Source organism: Perognathus longimembris, chromosome 21 (genome assembly GCF_023159225.1).
Source record: "Perognathus longimembris pacificus isolate PPM17 chromosome 21, ASM2315922v1, whole genome shotgun sequence".
NCBI lineage: Eukaryota > Metazoa > Chordata > Mammalia > Rodentia > Heteromyidae > Perognathus > Perognathus longimembris.
The window spans coordinates 39944110-39963479 of record NC_063181.1 but is presented as its reverse complement, the minus strand read 5'-3'; the positions used below and the strand labels follow the sequence as shown (position 1 = coordinate 39963479).

At 54.0% G+C, this 19370-nt stretch overlaps 1 protein-coding gene across 3 annotated transcripts in view; it reads left to right on the top strand.

The window, feature by feature from the left end:
* Positions 1–19370, top strand: part of Rbpms (RNA binding protein, mRNA processing factor) — a 152009-nt gene that overhangs the window by 121329 nt on the left and 11310 nt on the right. For 2 of the 3 annotated variants that reach the window (XR_007208529.1, XM_048330548.1), the window contains exon 6: positions 12854–12984. Coding sequence is in view for 2 of the 3 variants with exons in the window: in XM_048330548.1 (XP_048186505.1) it covers positions 12854–12984 (131 nt within the window). In the remaining variant the exon portion in view is untranslated. Of the gene's footprint in view, positions 1–12853; positions 12985–15740; positions 15906–19370 lie in introns of those variants that run through there. The other variant, XM_048330546.1, reaches the window with a different exon arrangement.

Below are 19370 nucleotides of genomic sequence, written 5' to 3'. Positions count from 1 at the left end.
GAGCGCTAGAGCGCTAGCCTTGAGCAAAGGCAGCTCAGCCCCCGGATCCCAAGGTTCAAGCACCGAGACCAAACCGCAAACTGCAGGTTTGTGGTGCAGACCAAGCTCCCTGCTCGGAAGGGCGTCCTGCTGGCTTATTTGGCTGACCTGCACTCTCCGGTCGCCTTCCCAGTCCTCTGTCCACCTCCGTTGATTCCCAGTACTGTTTGCCCTGTGGGGCCCGATTCTCGTCTAAACATGCTCTAGTGTGGGAAGCAAGTGTACCCTGAGAAAAAAATAGCATTTCCGGACAAATCTTTGAGACCCGTTGGCGGAAGCCCGCCCACCGCAGGCTGCACGCCACGGGCGTTGCTCCACGCCAGCAGCTTTCCCGGAGCCTCTGCTCCACCTAGCCTTGCCTCGGGCTCCCGGGCCGGCTCAGGCTGGTCTAGAACGCGTGGTCCTCCCGCCCCGGCCTCCCACGTGCTGGGAAGCTCACACAGTCCCCTTTCTTGATCACCACCATTGCTCTACTAGGGTGGTGCCTGCCATCCAGCCTTCGGCTGGGGGTTTGAAAGTAAGGACCTCAGCCTCCCGTATACTCTGTTCGTGTGTGTGTGTGTGTGTGTGTGTGTGTGTCTCACATGTTTGTGTGTGCTTTTGCAGTGGGGGGAAATCACTTCTTTGTGTACTGTACTCTCAGCTCATGGTAGGTCTGAGGTACATCAGGAGCTTGAGGCCCGCTGGGCTATATAGTAAACTGTCTTAGAAAACAAAAAAGCCGGGTGGCGGTGGCTCACGCCTGTGATCCTAGCTACTCAGGAGGCTGAGAGCTGAGGCCCTGAGCCTCTTATTTCCAATAAACTACTCAGAAAAGGCCAGAACTGGCGCTGTGGCTTAAGTGGTAGAGCGCTAGCCGTGAGCACAGAGAAGCTCGCACAGAGCCTGGGCCCTGAGTTCAAGCCCCACGACCAGCCAAAACAAAGAAAAAAAAGCCTCTCCTCTCCCATGTTAACATATAATCATTCTAACGGTAGAAATTAAACGCAAATTGGTAAAGTGAAAATGTAGAATCCAATATTCAGAGATCATAACAATACAGAATATATAAGTATTCATCTCAATGAAAACAGGTACTAATTTTTGCTGTTCTTCCTTTCTTTTTCCTTTTTTTTTTTTGGTAAAGAGGACTTCTTTTTTTGTTTGCATCGCTAGCACAGACAGGCCTGGACGGCTTGCGTGTGAGCTCCATCCCAGGCCCTCTTCCGACGTGGTCCTGACTTCACCGAAGTGGGGTGCAAAGCTCCCATCTATCTGGTGATCCAAACGTTTTCTTACTCATTTGTGCAGAAATGTGTGCGTGCTTGAGTAGTAGTAGGGTCGTGCTACTATACATAATTAACCAGCCATAGATACTTTTTTCCCCCGTTTTGTCCCCCTCTCCTACTGGGGACTGAATTCAGGACCGCTTGCTTGTTCGATACCCTGCATTCGAGCTATGGTATCGTCCCTTTTTGCTTAGGTAATGTTCTGAGTCGGGTCTCAGGTTGGCTTAGCGCACAGTCCTATGTGTGCTCTCTGCATAGCTGGGACCATCAGTCGCTCAGCTTAGAGGTTCAGGTGGGCCTCTCGCTCGTATTTTGAGCAGGTTGGTCTTGAGTTTCCTTATCCCTGAGTTAGCTGGAAGTATTTCTGAGTGACCCAGTGGTCCCCGTGAGGCGGTAGGTGCGCCGTCTGGACTCCTCGGGGCTTTGGTATCCGTTGTCTCCTGTGAGCTAAGGATGCGGTTGTCTGTCGCTCTGCGTTTCATCGCCTCAGCAGAATGAGCGCCAGCCTCTGGAATGAGGGCGGGAAGGGGAGTTGTTTGTGTGCACACTTGCCATCTTGCAAGTGTTTATCTTGCTGGACCATCAGGCGTGACTGTTCACCTCCTGCATAATTAAAGCCTCGGCTTTTGTTCGGGTTGTTAAGCTCGTGGCCAAGTCGCTCTGATGTTCACAAGCGGAGGCGATGGAGAGGAAAGGGCCTGTCTGGGGACTCGGGGATCAGAGGCTCCAGAGCACTGGAGTGCTCATTTAATGGACAGGGCCTCTGCGCCTTGAAGGACGCCTTCTGCCTTTAAACCAAGACTGCTACGCGTTTTAAACACAAGAAAGTAACTACGTCCGCCAGGCTCTATCTCTGTGGAGATCGGCAGGTTTCCCCTGGTGAAAGGAGCTGGGGGAGAAGAGGGAGGCCCAGAAGAATGAGGAAGAACATTCCAGAGCAGCCCGCCCTGCCCTGCCGCCAAGCAGCCGAAATGCAGGAGGAATTTTGGGGGGACCAAGGATAAATTTCCTATAGCTCAGATTACCGTCATTAGCCCTCCAGGTTTTCTATCCTTGCCTCCTTATATGATGTCTGCAATTGGAATTACCTAAGAGAACGTGCATATTAGATGTATGTCAAGTTCCTCATTTAGTTTTATTGATTTTATGTGGGAGAGGATGTCACTATGTAGGTAGCCCAAGCAGGCCTCCAACCCATGATCCGCTTGATTTCAGACTCCAAAAGATTATAGGTGTGCATCATCAGGCCCAGTTCATTAAGTCTGTATAATCTGTGTGATAGTTTCTATTCTCATCTGAGGGAACAGTCTCGGGGAGGTTGGGTAAGTTATCCAAGGTTTCAGCTAGGAACACCCATTTGCAGTTGACTGAGCCCCTAAGGAGACTGGCATGCACGAACCGTTTCTTGGATTGCGTCGTGTCTAGCCCTGGTGCATGAAGGTCAAGTCTGCTTTTGTGGTGTATATACCTTCCTCCGTGGCCATTACTGGCTGACAGCGGAGCTCACGGCACTTCCGGTTTCACCATACAGATGGTGCCAGCGGTTCGGAGTTTCCTTTCCACGTGCGTTCTTCCCACCCCACCTGCCATCTCCAGGATACCCGGTGCAGCCCCAGATTTGGGCTGGGGAAAGCAATTGCCATCCGCCTGGCATTTGAAATGCAGCAGGAGCTTAATCCGTGGAAGAGGCGGACCACAGGAAATCAAATGTGAGACAGTAGCCCTGATGGGATGGACTTGCCTTCACCCATGCGGATGCCGATACATGTAACCTTGTGACTGAACCTCTTACTCCCACCTGGAGGGAGCCTGTCCCATGATTTCAGCCATCTCTTGGCCTCGTATCCAACACTGGAGGGAGGAGAGGAGGGGAGGTTGAGTCTTGCTGTGTAGCTTAGGTGACCTTCAAAATCCTGGTTCTCCTGTCGCTGTCTTGCAAGTAGGGCTGGATACACCAGTACCAGGGTTTGAACTTAGGGCCTCACACTCGCTCAGCACGCTTACTAAGCTAGTGCACTATCACTTGAACCTTGCATCCAGCCTGGTATTTTTCTAGTGAATAGGAGATGGAGTCTCATACACTTGGTGGGTTTGAACCATAATCCTTCTGGTCTCAGGCCCCTGTGTCTCTAGGATCGGTTGCAGGTGTGAGCTGCCATTGGCTTTTACTTTGCTTAGGTACAGCCTAGGTCATTCTGTGCCTCATCTTGAACTATGATTCTCCTACTTGTTCGTCCTGTGTAGCTGGATTATGGGCCATGCACCACCCTATTTGGCTTATTTGTTATGGTGGAGTCTTACTAACTTCTGTCTGAGCTGTCCTCAAACTGTGATCCTCCTGATTTCTACCTTCTTGGTTTCTAAGATTACAGGCATCTACCACTACACTTAAAGCTAAATAGCAGTGTAATTGTTGCATTCTCACAGCCTCTTCCTTTTGGTAATACCAGGGATGAACTCTGGCCTTGTCATGTCCCCAATTTCTTTTTGCGTTGTCTTGGTTTGTTCTGTTTTATGCTGGAGTTTAACCTCCGGGCCTAGGTTCTGTCCCTAGCTTTTTTGCTCAAGGCTGGTGCTCTACCATCTGAGCCATCACTCCACTTGAGCCTTTTTTTTTGCAGGGAGGGGGGCTAATTGGAGTCTCACAGATGAGGTAAGCCAAGCTCAGAGAGACCAGTGTGATTGTTTCTCTCATACAGAAATTAGTTCTAAAATATACTGGGACATGATAAATAATACAGGACTCTAGGCATTCACATGCAGTGAGACCAAAGGAGGACGCTCTTAGGGAAGGGACAGAAATACAAAGGCTCTGTGCCTCTGATCATAGAAAATAATATTTATTGAAATTAATTCCAGGAAATGAACAAAGTATTTTGTCCCCCCCCCCCCCCCCAAAAAAGTCTCATAGACAAGCTCGCTTTGCACAGCGATGCCCAGATCTCAGCCTTCTGAGCAGCCAGGATTACAGTTGGGAGCCCTCAGCACCCAGCTGCCTGGGTTATTTTTGGAGTAACGGCCTGGGATGTGCCTCTCCGCAGATGGCACGCATACTCCGCCTGTGCCTCTCCGCAGATGGCACGCATACTCCGCCTGTGCTCTCCGTAGGTGGGACGGCCATGGACTGAGATGGAGACCTTAGCCCTTCTATCTGGGCTGGCCTTCCATTTTGGTGCCTTCGTCTCCACCTCCCACGTAGCCAGGATTACGGGCGTTTAAACCACTGCACCTGGCTTTCTGTTTGCTTCTTTCAAGGCAGGAACTACAAACCACCATCGGCCCATCACCTATTTTCTGTTCTATCAAAAACTGAGCTAGGGCTGAGTGTGGCGTAATGGTGGAGTAAGTACTTGCCTTGCATGCATGAAGCTCAGGGACAGTGCCCAGGAACTGACAAAACAAAACAAACACTCAACTAGGTGAAATTGTTTCAAATAGCCTGAAAGAGCCAATACGTTCTCTCTCTCTTGCTCTTTTTTTTTTGGCCAGTCCTGGTGCTTGAGCTCAAGGCTAGCACTCTACTTCTTGAGCCCCAGCACCACTTCTGGCTTTTTCTATATGTGTGGTGCTAAAGAATCGAACCCAGGTCTTCATGTATACAAGGCAAGCACTCTACCATAGACTAGGCCACATTCCCAACCCATTTCCTACATTTTAATAGATGGACGTTCTGAAGCTCAGTTTAACACTCAAGGCCACGTCATTTTTAAGTGAAAGGAACAGATTTGGACAAAGTGGTTTCATTGTAAGGACTTTTGCTCTTAACCATTGATACCAACATATCAGTAAAAACTAATCTCATATTTCCATTGATTTTATTGCTGTTCTTGTGGTGCTTAATTATACTCTTGGAAGAGACAGGATCCATTTGGCTTTTAAACTTTATAATGCTTGTCACTTGTTCATATACTCTAAAAACTATGAATAAAGGTTAAAGGATTCAGTAAAAAAAATTATTTCAAATATATTAAAAGTGTTTTTAGTTTTAAAATACAGGTGGTGCAGCGGCTCAAAGCTATAATCTTGGTTACTTGGGAAGCTGAGACTGACGATTGCAATTTGAGGCCAGCATAGGTCAACAGTTCACAAGACCCTCTTGAACAACAGGTACAGGTGTGTATGATGGCCAGCACCAATGATCATACTGCGGGTCTTTTAGTTATTTTTTACTTTTACTGTTTAAAAAGTAACTGAAGCGAAAGGGCTAAGGATGTGGTCAAGCAATGGAACCACTAGCAAGCCAGAAACCCTCCATGCAATCTCCAGTACCGTGATTGATTTGCATTCTAAACACTTGGTACCGAATTGAAAAAACAGATTTTACACTTGAACTCAGAACCTTTTACTTACCACGGAAACAGGGTACCCTTGTAGTCACACCCCCAGCCCTTTTTTACTTGATTTTTCAGATAGCATCTTGCGTTTTTGCTCAGGCTTATCTTGGGCTTCAACCTTCCTGATCTCTGTCTCCGGAGTAACCAGAATTATAGGAGCATCTCACAGTACCTGGCCTATTCTTTAACTGCCCCTTCTACCTATGAGCTATATGACCTTGGACAAGTTGCTACAAGTCTCCAATCCTCTTTTATTGATTGATTGATTGCCTGTAAAAGGATTTAGGAGTTCACATGAGACATGAGGCAATGTGAAAGAAAGGCTTTGGTAATGCATACTCCTCCTTTCTAGCACATATTAATGTAATTGTTAAATATAATTTTAGGTTTTTCTTTTCCAATCTGTCTTTTCTCAGCAATATTTTAGATGTTCTTTCAAGTAAAGGTAACACTTCAGGTTTGTAGAAATCCATGTTAAATGTGGGTGCCTTGGTTTTCCTAACCATTTCCCCTAATCATGACCATCTCTTGTTGTGATTTTGTTTGTTTTGTGTGTGTGTATGTGTGTGCGCGCCCATGTCACATAAAGGGCTGGAACACAGAGCTTAAGCACTGTTCCTTAGATTTTTTGGGGGGTTAGTTGAAGGTGAGATCTCATAGACTCTCCTGCTGGGCTTGGTTCTGAAATCCCTCAGATCTCGGCTTTCTAGGGTGAGCTACCAGCACTCAGCCCCCCTGTTATTCTTTTGTTGTTCTTGTTAGAAGAATTCCATCACTCCACATTTTTTGCCGACTTTATGTGTATTAGTATAATACAAATCTCAGCAATGAGTCTACTTTTCCTGGGAGATGAATAATTGTCTTTTTAAATTCTTCCATGGGCTTCGGGGTATGTCTTCGGCGTTCCTTGTGGATCCCTGAGAGGGGAGCGCAGTGAGCCAGCCTTTGGTGGAGAGGGGTATAAGGCAGAGCTCCGGTCAGAGCAGAGCTGCTCCCGGGCCGGGGCCCCTGTGTGTCGGGAAGGTGTCGCCTGCGCTCTGGAGTAGGCTGTCAGTTGAGATCCATCAGGTCCTGAGGTCAATGCCAGTCTCTTTGAAGTTGATGGCTGACAGTGCTATGAAGATTTCTGCTTCTTACCAAGTCTTGGCAGCATTAGCCTGTCATTTTCCTAAAAGTCAAGAGGACACGCCAAAACGTGAGTCCTGGGCTTGCTTATGTGGTTGTGGAATTTATGTGCTCTTGTTCATCATACGTTGAACTTCCTAAAATGCACACGAGCACACTAGAAAATGACCCATGCCTCCCGCCCCCCTCCCCCCGTCATTTCTCCCTCCCACTAACCATGTGCTAAACAAGATGAGTGACGTGTCAGATTCTCCCTTTAAAAACCTTTCTACTCTAGGATCCTCTGTCACACGTTCTCAGATCTCCTCTCTGACCCCAAACCATCCTTTTCATGTATTCTTTTCTCCCTTCCTCAGTGCTCTTCATCCACTGCATCTTCTAACTCCATTCTGTATGAGTGTCACCAGTGTGGATTTACTTTGCCTCTTGCTGGCTGCGGAGGCTGCTCGTGAGGCACGGCTGTGATCTGGAATGCAGGGGAAGCCAGAGCAATGGAGTCCAGGGTCATCGTGCTCTATGCAAATCAAGAGCTGGGGCATAGTTTCGTGCACTTGTCTCCACAGGCCAAGGCCCTGGGTGCCATCCCCAGCATCACACAAAAAACTAACTGAACATTACCACGGACTGGAAACGCAGTTCCGAATTTAGGTTTTCAAAGTAACTGCTGTTTTCCATCCCCCCTCTTTCCCACCCCCACCCCCCTTTTTTGGTACCAGTCCTGGAGCTTGAACTCAAGAGCTGGGCGCAATCCCCGAGCTCTTTCCCTCAAGACTAGGGCTATACCACTTTGAGCCACAGCACCACTTCTGGTTTTCTGGTGGCTAATTGGAGATGAGAGTCTCACAGACATACATTCCTGCCAAACCTGGCTTTGAACCACAACCCTCAGAGCTCAGCCACCTGAGCAGCTAGGATTCCAGCCCTGAGCCACCGGCGCCCGGCTTCATTTGCCCTATTTTGTTGTTGAAGGCCTTACCTAGCTTTCCTCCCTTGACGAAGTTACTGATGGTTGGGCATCACCTTCTTGATAGTTTGACCGTGTGGTGTTGTGGTTCAGAGAATAGACTGGGGCGTCATTGCTTACGTTGGCGGCCTGGTCCTCCTGGACGTTGTCTGGGGCCACTCGTTGGCGTCTTGGCTAGCACTCCATTTCTTAGCGGAAAGTGGTGAGAACACTCACCTCCTAGAGGATTTGCCAGCGCAGGCCCAGCTCCACGGGGCGGCAGAACGCTCCGCCCACCTAGTGTTCTGGAGTGATCTCCCACCACCCTGAGCGAGAGGACGCCCTGCGAGTGGGGCTCCTTCTTGCTCGGTGCCCCTTCATGGAGCCCGCCGGCCGAGCCGTGAGACATGAAGCCAGTGCTGCCCCTGTTGACAGGCAGACTTGACTGTAGCTCTAAGGCAGTCGGCCGGCTGGTGGACTGACAGGTAATGGGTGTTCTAGCCACGCAGGCCTGCAGATGGATTTGCCATGGGGAACTGGGAAATCCTCTTCCCCCAGCCGCAGGTCACTGGAAGGAAGAGGAATGATGAAAATGTCCAGGTGTGATGATCAGGAATGAATAACAACGCTAGCAGTCCCCAGAGGGACATTTTCCGGCTCCTGCTCTGGGTTTCCTCCCCTCCGGGTGTGTGAAGCAGATCCTTTTGAAACCAGCCTTGCCGGGGTTGGTTTTGCAGAAGCTCCTTGCCTGGAGGAGGCGCCTCACCTCGGGTCCAGCATGCATTAGGAGTTTCCTGGGCAGACGGACTTTGTGGATCTGTGTTTGGGTGCAGTTCCTGCTCCACGAGTGTGCTGTGATAGAAATACTGCAGAGGGCGAAAGTGGAAGCTACATTCAGGAGATAGAGAGTTGGGCAGAGATCCTTCATTCAGGTAGCAGAAACACAGATGCGAGGAAGGCATGCGAAACACGGAGGAGACTCCCCTGTGTCATCAAGAAACAAATAAAGCAGGTGGAGGGCAGAGGGGAAGGGTCGGGATTCACAAGACCTTGCTCGTTAGAACCCTGTCCTCTTACCTGCTGTGGGTTACTGAACTCCATGCTGAACCTTTCTGTGGCCTTCATTTGGAAAGCCATAGAGGCTGCTATCAATCCTGGAGCACTAGCACAGGGCTCCTGCCCTCATTACCACCACCCCTGTCATTATGACTCCTGCCATTTTCATTGCCATCAGGACTTGGCAACTGTTTGGATGTGGGTCGTGAAGGAGGCTTTCATCCTGAGTGAAAGGGAGCAAGGGATGTGTTGGAAGTAAGGACGGGAACTGTTTGGTGATTGCTGTTGGCTTGATGAGTTTGGAGCAACTCTCGAAGCAGTAGATTTCGGGGTTTTTCCGAATAGAAGGAATAATTGACACGATAGCGCAATCAAGGTCTGTGGAAAGGCCTTGGCTGGTGGGCTGGGTGGAGGCGAGCCTTTCTTCCAGGTCTTCGGCACTTGGTGCTGCGTTTGCTCTTCTGCTTCTGGGGGGCCGGGGACTGGCCAAGTGGCGAGATGCTCGTCCCTCCTTGCGCTCTATCCTGAGAGGTGGAAGGGCGGACTGGAAAGGCCGAGGTCCTTGTTCTCCTTCTGGTTGTACATCCTGTGGGGAGGATTGAGCCAGTTCCTCCGGAGGGGGGGATTAGGTCCGGATGGAGAGGCCCCCGTCCCGCTCATCAGGGCGCTGGTGCCAGGCTCACCCCTCACCCGGCGTGGTCGGGAGCTTCGTCCTGGGAGTCTCCGTTGCTTCTCACTGGCTCGGGGATGCTCTTCCCCACTACTGAGCTTGAGCGGGTGGGCGAGGAGGAGGCGGAGGGGAAAGGGAAGGGAAGCCCACGTCGAGCATCAGTCTCCGCACCCCATCGGCACCCCAGAAGCTATCCACATGCGAAGAGCTCCTGCTGCTGATCTCCTGGGGTGGGGGCCGGGGGAACAGGGTAAGGATATTTCCGGAGAGTTCTCTGCTGGAATGTAGGTATCCGAGGACCCCTTCCTTCCCTCCCTCCCGGTGTCGGTGTGCAAAGGGAGTCCCCTGCTTCCCGGAGGAAGAGGCGAGGAGGTGGGGTTCCTCGAGTGCGCGCCCGTCCCCACGCTGCCCAGCTGTCTGGGCAGTTGTCAGGCCTGCCCTGATGCCTCGCGGGCGGCCTCCGGGAGGGGTCTGCCCTGACGGACTCCCGTCATGCCTCGCGGGCGGCCTCCGGGAGGGGTCTGCCCTGACGGACTCCCGCCATGCCTCGCGGGCGGCCTCCGGGAGGGGTCTGCCCTGACGGACTCCCGTCACGCCTCGCGAGCGGCCTCCGGGGCGGGTCTGCCCTGATGGACTCCCGTCATGCCTCGCGAGCGGCCTCCGGGAGGGGTCTGCCCTGACGGACTCCCGTCACGCCTCGCGAGCGGCCTCCGGGGCGGGTCTGCCCTGACGGACTCCCGTCATGCCTCGCGAGCGGCCTCCGGGAGGGGTCTGCCCTGACGGACTCCCGCCATGCCTCGCGAGCGGCCTCCGGGAGGGGTCTGCCCTGACGGACTCCCGTCATGCCTCGCGAGCGGCCTCCGGGGCGGGTCTGCCCTGACGGACTCCCGTCATGCCTCGCGAGCGGCCTCCGGGAGGGGTCTGCCCTGACGGACTCCCGTCATGCCTCGCGAGCGGCCTCCGGGGCGGGTCTGCCCTGACGGACTCCCGTCTTGCCTCGCGAGCGGCCTCCGGGGCGGGTCTGCCCTGACGGACTCCCGTCATGCCTCGCGAGCGGCCTCCGGGAGGGGTCTGCCCTGACGGACTCCCGTCATGCCTCGCGAGCGGCCTCCGGGGCGGGTCTGCCCTGACGGACTCCCGTCATGCCTCGCGAGCGGCCTCCGGGAGGGGTCTGCCCTGACGGACTCCCGTCATGCCTCGCGAGCGGCCTCGGGGGCGGGTCTGCCCTGACGGACTCCCGTCATGCCTCGCGAGCGGCCTCGCGAGCAGCCTGGGGGGCAGGTCTGCACGGATGGACACCCGTCATGCCTCGCGAGCGGCCTCGGGGCGGGTCTGCCCTGATGGACACCCGTCATGCCTCGCGAGCGGCCTGGGGGGCGGGTCTGCCCTGACGGACTCCCGTCATGCCTAGCGAGCGGCCTGGGGGGCGGGTCGGGTCTGCCCTGACGGACTCCCGTCATGCCTCGCGAGCGGCCTGGGGGGGCGGGTCTGCCCTGACGGACTCCCGTCATGCCCCGCGAGCGGCGCGCAGGCCCGGTCAGCACGTGATCTGTTCCACCCCGCGGACCAGGACGGAAGCCGCTTCCCCCCTGTGTCTCTATGACGGGCGGCGGCGCTGACAGGCCCCTCGTTTCCCGGGCTCTCTTGGGAGGCCGCGCTCCCTCAGCCGAGGTAACCGGTTCCCGTAGAGCATGGGGAGACCCGCCCCGGTGCTGCCCCCGCTGCTCGGTGCCGGTCCGCCCAGGACGGTCACACGGCCGCACACGCACGGGCCGGAGATCAGCGTCCGGGCCTGAGACGCTCTTGACTTTTATAAGACTCGGAATGTCTTAAAATAGCCTGGTAGCTAAAATAACAACAACAACAACAATAATAGCTTGCCGTGGCTGAGAGCGGGTTGTTTGTTTAAAATCCAAGGCTCCAGTTTCCACCTCGCCAGGCTCCCACAAGAATGGCTGTAATGGAAAGCAGATGGTCCCATCCTGACAGGAAACGGGCATCTGGAGAGTTCTCTCGGCCCTCCGAGGGGCTTCCTGAGCCTCCAGCTCCAGATGCACCCACCCACCCCGAGCTGCACATGGGTGGTTGGACGCGTGTGCAACTGTCAGTCCCCGCTCTCTCCCTTTGGTTCACAGGCAGTCAGGTTTGCAGCCCTTGCACTTGAACTGCCATGTGGAAAGGAGGGAAGTGAGTTTGGGAGGCCAGCCGCAGGGGAGGGTGTTAACCCGCCTCCTGGGGCCCCCGTAATGTCTGCAGGTGGGTGCAAGTTGCCCTCTGAATGCAGTCATTGGGCAGCTCTGGATTCCCTGCTACCTTTCGAGGAGCTCTGGCCACTCAGAGCGCCCTCCCACCCACCCTCCCATCTGGTGCTCACCCACCTTCCTCTTACCCTCATCCCAGCCTGGAACGGCTGCTTTGGAGGAGAGAGGGAGTGAAGAAGTTCACTGGTGACCTTGGGGCTCTTGCCTGAGAAAGTCTTGAATGGCAATTACGAATGGTTTTATCGGGTCACCCTCATCTGACCCCCTCCACAGACCTGGGTAGCATCCTTGGCACGCTTGATTTCAGATTGTGACAGGTGATAAAAGCAAATATTGAATACTGTTTCGCTATTGCCTGATGTTCCTTCTGCCTTTGCTGAGAGGCTTGCGTGTGTGCTTGCTCTTCTTTCTAATGGATTGCTTCCTGGTCCATTGGAGGGGGATCCAGACACCTGCCCTTTAGTCTGGCAAACTACAGCTTCCCCTGAATGGAGCTGGAGACCCATGTGAGGCCTTGACACCCCATCGTAGGGAACATGACATTTCTTTTCCCTAGAAAAGGTTTGCATCTTTGTGGAACCTAACGATTAGGATACTCAAACCGCTTCACTTCCCTTCTCTGAATTTTAACATCTTTAATGCCCTGTAGGACTTCAGTGTTCGGTCCTGTGTATGTCGGGGCAGAATAGAAAACGCTGGACTTTTGTCAGTAACAGCCATCCTGGTAAACAAGTCTTGCAGATCTCTGTGTCTGTTGGGGTCCTGCCAGTAACCCCAAAGCTGTGCAGATGTTCTCGTGGGATCTCTCCTGGTGGCCCTCCCTCTCTCCGTCCTGTTCCTCCGAGGACGGGATCTTCTGTGCGGTGCAGGATGTTCCCACTGCTGTTGGGGCCTCGACTACTGTTGGAACGACATCAGAGTCGTCCAGGCCGAGGCCAGGCCTGCGAGCTCAGCCAGCCAGACCCGCTGCACATGCCTGTTGCCTTGTTTGTTTGGTCTTTACTGTTCCCTTGCTTTGAAAACCAACGGGTCTTTAAAAGAATGAGAGTAACTTGACTTCCGCCATTGATGGGGTCTCGGGGTGACTGTGTTTTGTTTTCTGATGTAAAAGCAGCTGTTTGGTAACCACTAACTCTTCCCTTATTCTTTTCTTGCAGATGAGCTCACAGTGCCTGCACTTTACCCCAGTAGCCCTGAAGTGTGGGCCCCGTACCCTCTCTACCCAGCGGAGCTAGCGCCTGCTCTACCTCCTCCTGCTTTCACCTACCCCGCTTCACTGCATGCCCAGGTAATTCATATCCATCGGCCACGACTCCACCCCCCCCCCCCCCCCCCACTGGTCCTTTCAAACCTGGTTCCCCAGAGCACATCATACAACTAACACCTATCCAGCTAACGAGCCACCTTCAAGAGATGAATGACCCTCCCCTCCAAGACGTAGGGGACCATCTGACAGCCATACCGCCCACTGCCTGAGGTCTGCCCCAAACAACACCTCTGTCTTCCTTAATGATCTCACCCACATCTCACACGCGAGGACTGGGCCCGAGGTTCTCCTGCCTCCCAGCTAGCTGGAGGGCATCACCAGAGCGTACGTGTGTGTGCCTGTTGGTGTGGAAAGGCTGCGGAGGGCACGTGGACCAGGAGTTAGGTGTGTCTGTGCTTCTGTGTACCATTAGGCTTCTGCTGTTTATCCCTTGAGGAGGAGGAGACCAAGTGACCGAGGGTATGCTTCTGGAAGGACAAGGGTTCTTTATTGCCATGCATAGGAAGCCGTGTAGGAGAGGTACACTATACTACCAGATGATAATTACAGATCCAGGTGGAAAACCGTTCTGCCCAGCTTTCTTTCTTATTTAAGAACAGCTCGTTTTGTAAACAAGCTCTGTTTCTCCCCACAATGCTGACTGTCCACATGCTAACACGTCCTCTTCCCCTGGAAGAAAACACTACCCTGAGTGTTCCTTTCAGTGCGATTCGTAGCAATCAGTGTTAAGATTCACCTTGGAAATAACTGCTCATTCTTGGGCCTTCAAAGAGTAATGCTAGGTAGCAAATAAATGGAAATCATCTAGATCATGGACATAGATGTGAATATCGATTGCAGATTTATCACTGGGCCTGGTTTTGTTGTTTTGTCTTGTTGCCAGTCCTGGGCCTTGAACTCAGGGCCTGAGCACTGTCCCTGCTTCTTTTTGCTCAAGGCTAGCACTCTGCCACTTGAGCCACAGCGCCACTTCTGGCCGTTTTCTATATACGTGGTGCTGGGGAATCGAACCCAGGGCTTCATGTATACGAGGCAAGCACCCTACCACTAGGCCACATTCCCAACCCCACTGGGCCTGGTTTAAAAAAAAAAAAAGTATCAGGCTGACCAGGTGGGGTTTTGTTTTGCTTAGTGTTCATTTACAAGGCTAGATGAGATAAACAGATCCTGTCACACTCTTCCTTCTGAGTTAGAATTCCATCCTGTGCTCTAGGTCTGTTCATTAAGATACCACCCACAAGCGTCCCCAGTGAGAATCCTGGGGGCTGGGGCCAAGCGTCCTTCCATTATCTTTCACCTGAGTTCCCAGCGCTTTGTGCCTGCCCTGGCCATGGCCATCCGGGGGCTGCTGTCCCCCAGCACCCCGGCTCTGGAGAGGCAACCTGCAAAGCAGTGACTGTGCACCCGCCCTCCTGTCGCGCTACCTGTCAGGAGAGGAAAGTAGAAAGCAATACTGATAATGATGGAGAATGTAGATGGTGTCAGTGGGAGGACTTGGTGCAGGAGACAAACTCCAGGACTGGCTGTGTCTTTTTCAGTTTCTGTCCATTAATCAAGTCAGTGCTCGGTAACCCTCACCGCTGGTAGCTAACAGGAGAGGCTAAGGTGCAGTCTTGTGCCTGAGTTATTAGTACGTTTGTGCTCAAACAAAGCGACTGAAAGAACCCTTTTTGTTGGCCGGACAAAAGATCTCTACCCCATGTGGGATGGCGTGCCTCCTTACCACTCGCTAGACGGCTCAGATACAGTCAGCTGACTATTCAGCCCGTTCTTAATAAGTAGTCTTGAAACCTTGTGGGGTTGCATAGTCTTCTGAATATCTACAGCTTTGCTTAGTCAGCAACAAAGTCTTTCATCCGTGCCCTAGAGAACACTCCCCCCCCCCAAAAAAAATAAATAAATAAAAACAAAGAAAGAAAAAAAAAACTAGGAATGGTCGCTCTGGGCCATACATGACGGATCAAATCTGAAGTGATTCTGGGGGAGAGATCTCATGAGCCTTAAGAGATTGAAAGCCTCCAGCACTGGGAGGAAGGAGGAGAGAGTGCAAGATTAGCGGGACTCGGCTCTGTGCCTCAGTTGGACACAGCTCCCATCTGGCACTCTCCTTGGGAGGTCCTCCTTGTCCTGGAGACTTCCCCAGCCCGGAATCCGCTCCGCCGTTGGTCCCGGATTTGGTGGAACTCTCATCTGCTGTTAGTGAGATCTAGAGTCATTCTCAGTGCAACCTTGGACTCTGTATCCCAAAGATGCATGAACATGGTGACCTAAACCTCCTTGTCCATCTGGGGACCGACTCGTAGGCTTTACAGACCAGATGGTCGAGCCCATCTACCAGAGGAGCAAACAGGCCTGAAGACGAAGAGTTCCTTCCCCTACCTAAATCAGTGGCTCTGCTCTGACTAGACTCCGGGCGACCGGTCACTTGACCCCCGGGGCCTGGCTCCTGCACTCCGGGGTGTCGACTTACCAAAGGCCTCACTCCAGTGACTCCTTGGAACGCTCTTGTCTGAGTAGATGGGAAGCCCGTCAGAAGAGCCCTGGTGGCAAGTCAAGGGGATCACCCTTAGCTGCATCCAGAGGGCCTCAGGACTTGACTCATCGGAGGTTAGAGAAGTGGGGGAGCCCCAGGACGAGCAGCCCCCCTTAGAGGATACACTCAGTCTTTTTTGTTTTGGAAGTTTTGTAATGTCTTTGGAGAGTGGTCGGAGTAACTTTGTTTCTCATAGCAAATGTTGTGCTCTGTGTTGAGACATGGATTTTTTTTTTTCTTCTAGTGTTTCTCTCCTGAGGCAAAGCCCAGCACACCTGTCTTTTGTCCACTTCTTCAGCAGATTAGATTTGTGTCTGGGAATGTGTTTGTCACGTACCAGCCTCCGGCAGATCACCAGAGGGAGCTCCCGTGTTGAGTTTGTTCCTTAGCTTCCCACCCCCCTTTTGAGCAAAAAACCCCAACTTCTTGATGACATTTGAGATATTTCAATAAAAGTTTTAATCACAGTAAAAAAAAACAATCTCCGGTAGACTGCAGCGTTTTGTGTTTTTGTGGCGGTGCGCTTTTGGAGCCTTGATCCCTGCCTGAGGTTGTGGGAGAGTTGGGCCTGTGACAGGAAGACTCAGATGGAGCAAGCTGGGGAGACGGAGGGCTCCCCCCCCCCCGCCCCCACCTCTCAGCCTCCTGAGGGCCTCCGCAGCTAAGAAGGCTGCTGACCGCAAGCGGCTGCATGGTCCACTTGCTACTCTGATCTACAGCAAGGAAAACCTAGGAGACGGACAGAGCTGGTCGCTAAAGAGGAGGCGGGTCACGGTCACCTTCCTAGCGCTGCCCCACTTCAGTCGCAATCTGTTGCCCCTCAGATTGCCCTTCTGAGTTTTAAAAGATTCTGGTTTCCCATCAAGTCCTAATTTTAAGGGGAAAAGGAATTGGCTGCAGCCATCGGGCAGCACACGGTGTACTGCTTTATTGTTGCTCAAGATGAAAGCGCCGCCCAGTGCAGCCAACGTCTCATTTCCAAGATTGCTGGCATTTTTGGGAGGGGTCACGGGGTTCGCTTTGGAGGTCACTGCTATTTGACATGTATTCACTCGGGTGTGTGAGTCACTGTCGATAGGAAGGTTTCACCCACCACTTTCTGGAAGGTTCTATCCTGAAGACAACATGGTGTACATGCTTTTCTGTCACCAGCTTTTCATATGCCCATCTTTGGAGTTGGGGGTTCATCTCCTGTTGCTTCTAGATCAGAAAATCCAGAACACTCTCCACGTTCTAGAAATCCACCAGAACACGGGGACGAGGGGCCTAGGGCTGGGGTGGCCTGCGTGGGGGGCTCCTCCCCTCCGGGGGCCCCAGCCGCTCCTCTGCAGCAGGTGCCCCCCTCCCCCCGCCCCCGGTCTGGATTCTAAATATTTCAGCGAGCACCCTGTTGCTAACGGCTGCCTCGTGGGACACAGGAAGACCCCGCACCAGGGCCCTCGCACCAGGGCAGGCAGGACGGTGCCTTCTCCCTTCCTCCTCCATCCAGGGGACGGGGGGGTCCTGTCATGGCGGGGCTCCTCTGCCTCCCGGGATCCTGGCTCCGGAGGTTTTGCCGTCTGTGTCCGTGAACTGGGAGTCACACTGGCTTGTCACCTGGGCTCTCCTGGAGGTCACTGCTGTCCACGCTTGATGTGGTTCACCCGCTGTCATTTCCCATCCCTCCGTCTGCAGCTCTGCGAGGTCAGACTCTGCCTCTTTTCGGGGGCAGCATGTGTGCCCCGCGCCGTGCCCCCTGGCGCCTCCCCCGGTTACCTGGCGTTCCTCCCTCCCGCAGGCCCTCGGTGGGCTGCTGTGAGCGGAGCCTCGGCGTCCAGGCCGCTGTGCTCCCCAGCTGGGCCAGCAAGAAGGAAACGGGCGCACGGCAGCGGGCTGCGCACCCTGGAGGACGCCCCTGTCCAGCCGCCGCGCTTCCCGCCTGCTTCTGCAATCCGGTGAACTGGGACTGAGACCTGTGCTGCCCCTGGACAGCGGCTGCGGAAACCCTCACGGCGCCCGGCCTGGAAAAGAAGAGGGACGTGGTGTCGCATCATCGCACCATGACGGCACCTGCACTGCCCGACACACCCACCCCACCCGCCTGCGGAAAGCACCTGGACGCGTGGAAGCACATCACGAGTGGGAAGGCAGAGCTCCCACCCCGAGACACCCATGGGGCCTCTCTCTCCACGCAGGGCCACTGGCCCCGACTTGGCTTCCCAGCTGTGCCTCGTCTTCCTTTCCTAGCAGAGGAACAGAAGAGCAGGGTCCACGGGTCACCCAGCCCATTCCCCCCAGGACTCGGGCCCTTTCTTCCCACAGTCACCCCTGGTTTCCCCTGGGGTCCCCCAGCCCCTTCCCCTGGCAGGAGAGCTACTCCTGAATTTGCCTGCGCTGCTGCCAGGCAACGCTTTTTCCCTGACAGCCACATCACCCTTTCTCCACTTGCTCTGGAGTTGGGGCAACTCAGAAGCCCTAAGAAGACAGCCAGCAACCCGGACATCCCCCGGCGACATGCTAGCCTCTTGCCCCAACCTTGTGAGTCATCTTTGCTCCTCTGGCCATCATGGCTGGCACCGGGGGCCCAGCCTTCCCATACTACCTGGTTCACGCCCAGTCCGTCCCACATCCCACTGTGTGACCCTGGCCAGGATGGGGCCAAGAGCTGAAGGGGGGTCTTCCTTGACAGGGCCCATGGGGCAGCATGGGGCTGAGCTGGTGCCTTGGTCATCAGCTCGCAGAAGTGGCTTCATTTTATCCTCTGCGTCCTATTCAGCTTCCCCCGACCTGTGGCAGTGAGAACCCGGGCCTCCCCTGTAAGTCCTGCTGCTAAGCTCGCTCTTCCTCGGGATTGTAGCACGTCTGGACCAGTGCCCCACAAAGGCTTGTAGAGGGGCTGGGCCCTAGCTAACCCGGCTCTTAACATCACTGACCTAGTTCGAATGAGTCTCTACCCATTCTAAACTTACTGTCTTAGTCAAGGTGTTTTTTTTTGGGGGGGGGGTGTTTGTTTTAATCATCTCTAAACGTGTAAACACCTCGTGGTGTTGGGTAGAGGAGGCGTCACTGGTGAGCTCGCTCTTCCTTGCAGTGCTCTCCCTTGGTCAGGATGTGGCCTGGGATGGCCCGGCTGAGGCCTGTGAGAGCACCTCCGATGTGGACTCCATCACCAAGACCAGCAGGAAGAACGGCCACTGGAGCACACAGGCCTGACCCCGGCTCGCGGGGTGGTGTCGGAGCCGGCTGGGGGTTGGGTCATCCAGCCCCAGCAGGAAGTGCATGCGTTCATTCTTCACCGCTTTGGAGGCAAAGCCACAGCTGCCAAGAAACTTTGGAATTATACAACATGCCCTTCATAAATGGGGAAAGTAAACTTTTCCTTCGAAGAAAACCAGTTGTGACGGGTTGAGGGGGAGGCAAGTGAACTCCAAAAGGGATGATGTTTTATTCAGGCTCTGGGCTGCTGGTGGCGGAGGCCAGGACGCAGGCACGGGATGGGAAAGTGGGACACCCCATCTTCAAGCCCCCCGCGCTCCGCCACGAAGCTTCCTCGCTTGACTGGGCTGCGCGCCCAGGGACCTCTAATGGCCCTTGATGGCAACATAGTTAAAAATTAACCGGCCAGCAAAATTAAATATGGATGGCGGGCTGCCGCTGTGGACCCGATGTGACAGGTGCTGTTACACGCCCCGGTGCCCACGGCCGCGGAGATGTCGGGGCGCATTTCACAGGCCCGCTCACGAGCCGAGCACACGGGGTGCGGACAGGCCAGGGAAGCGTGTAAAGGCCCAGGAAGGAAGCCATCTTGAGAGCCCGGGCTTGTTTTAGCCTTAGCAAGTGTGGTCCTGGGAGCTGGCAGTGTAGACCTTGGGCGCACGGAAGCCCCGGCCTCCCT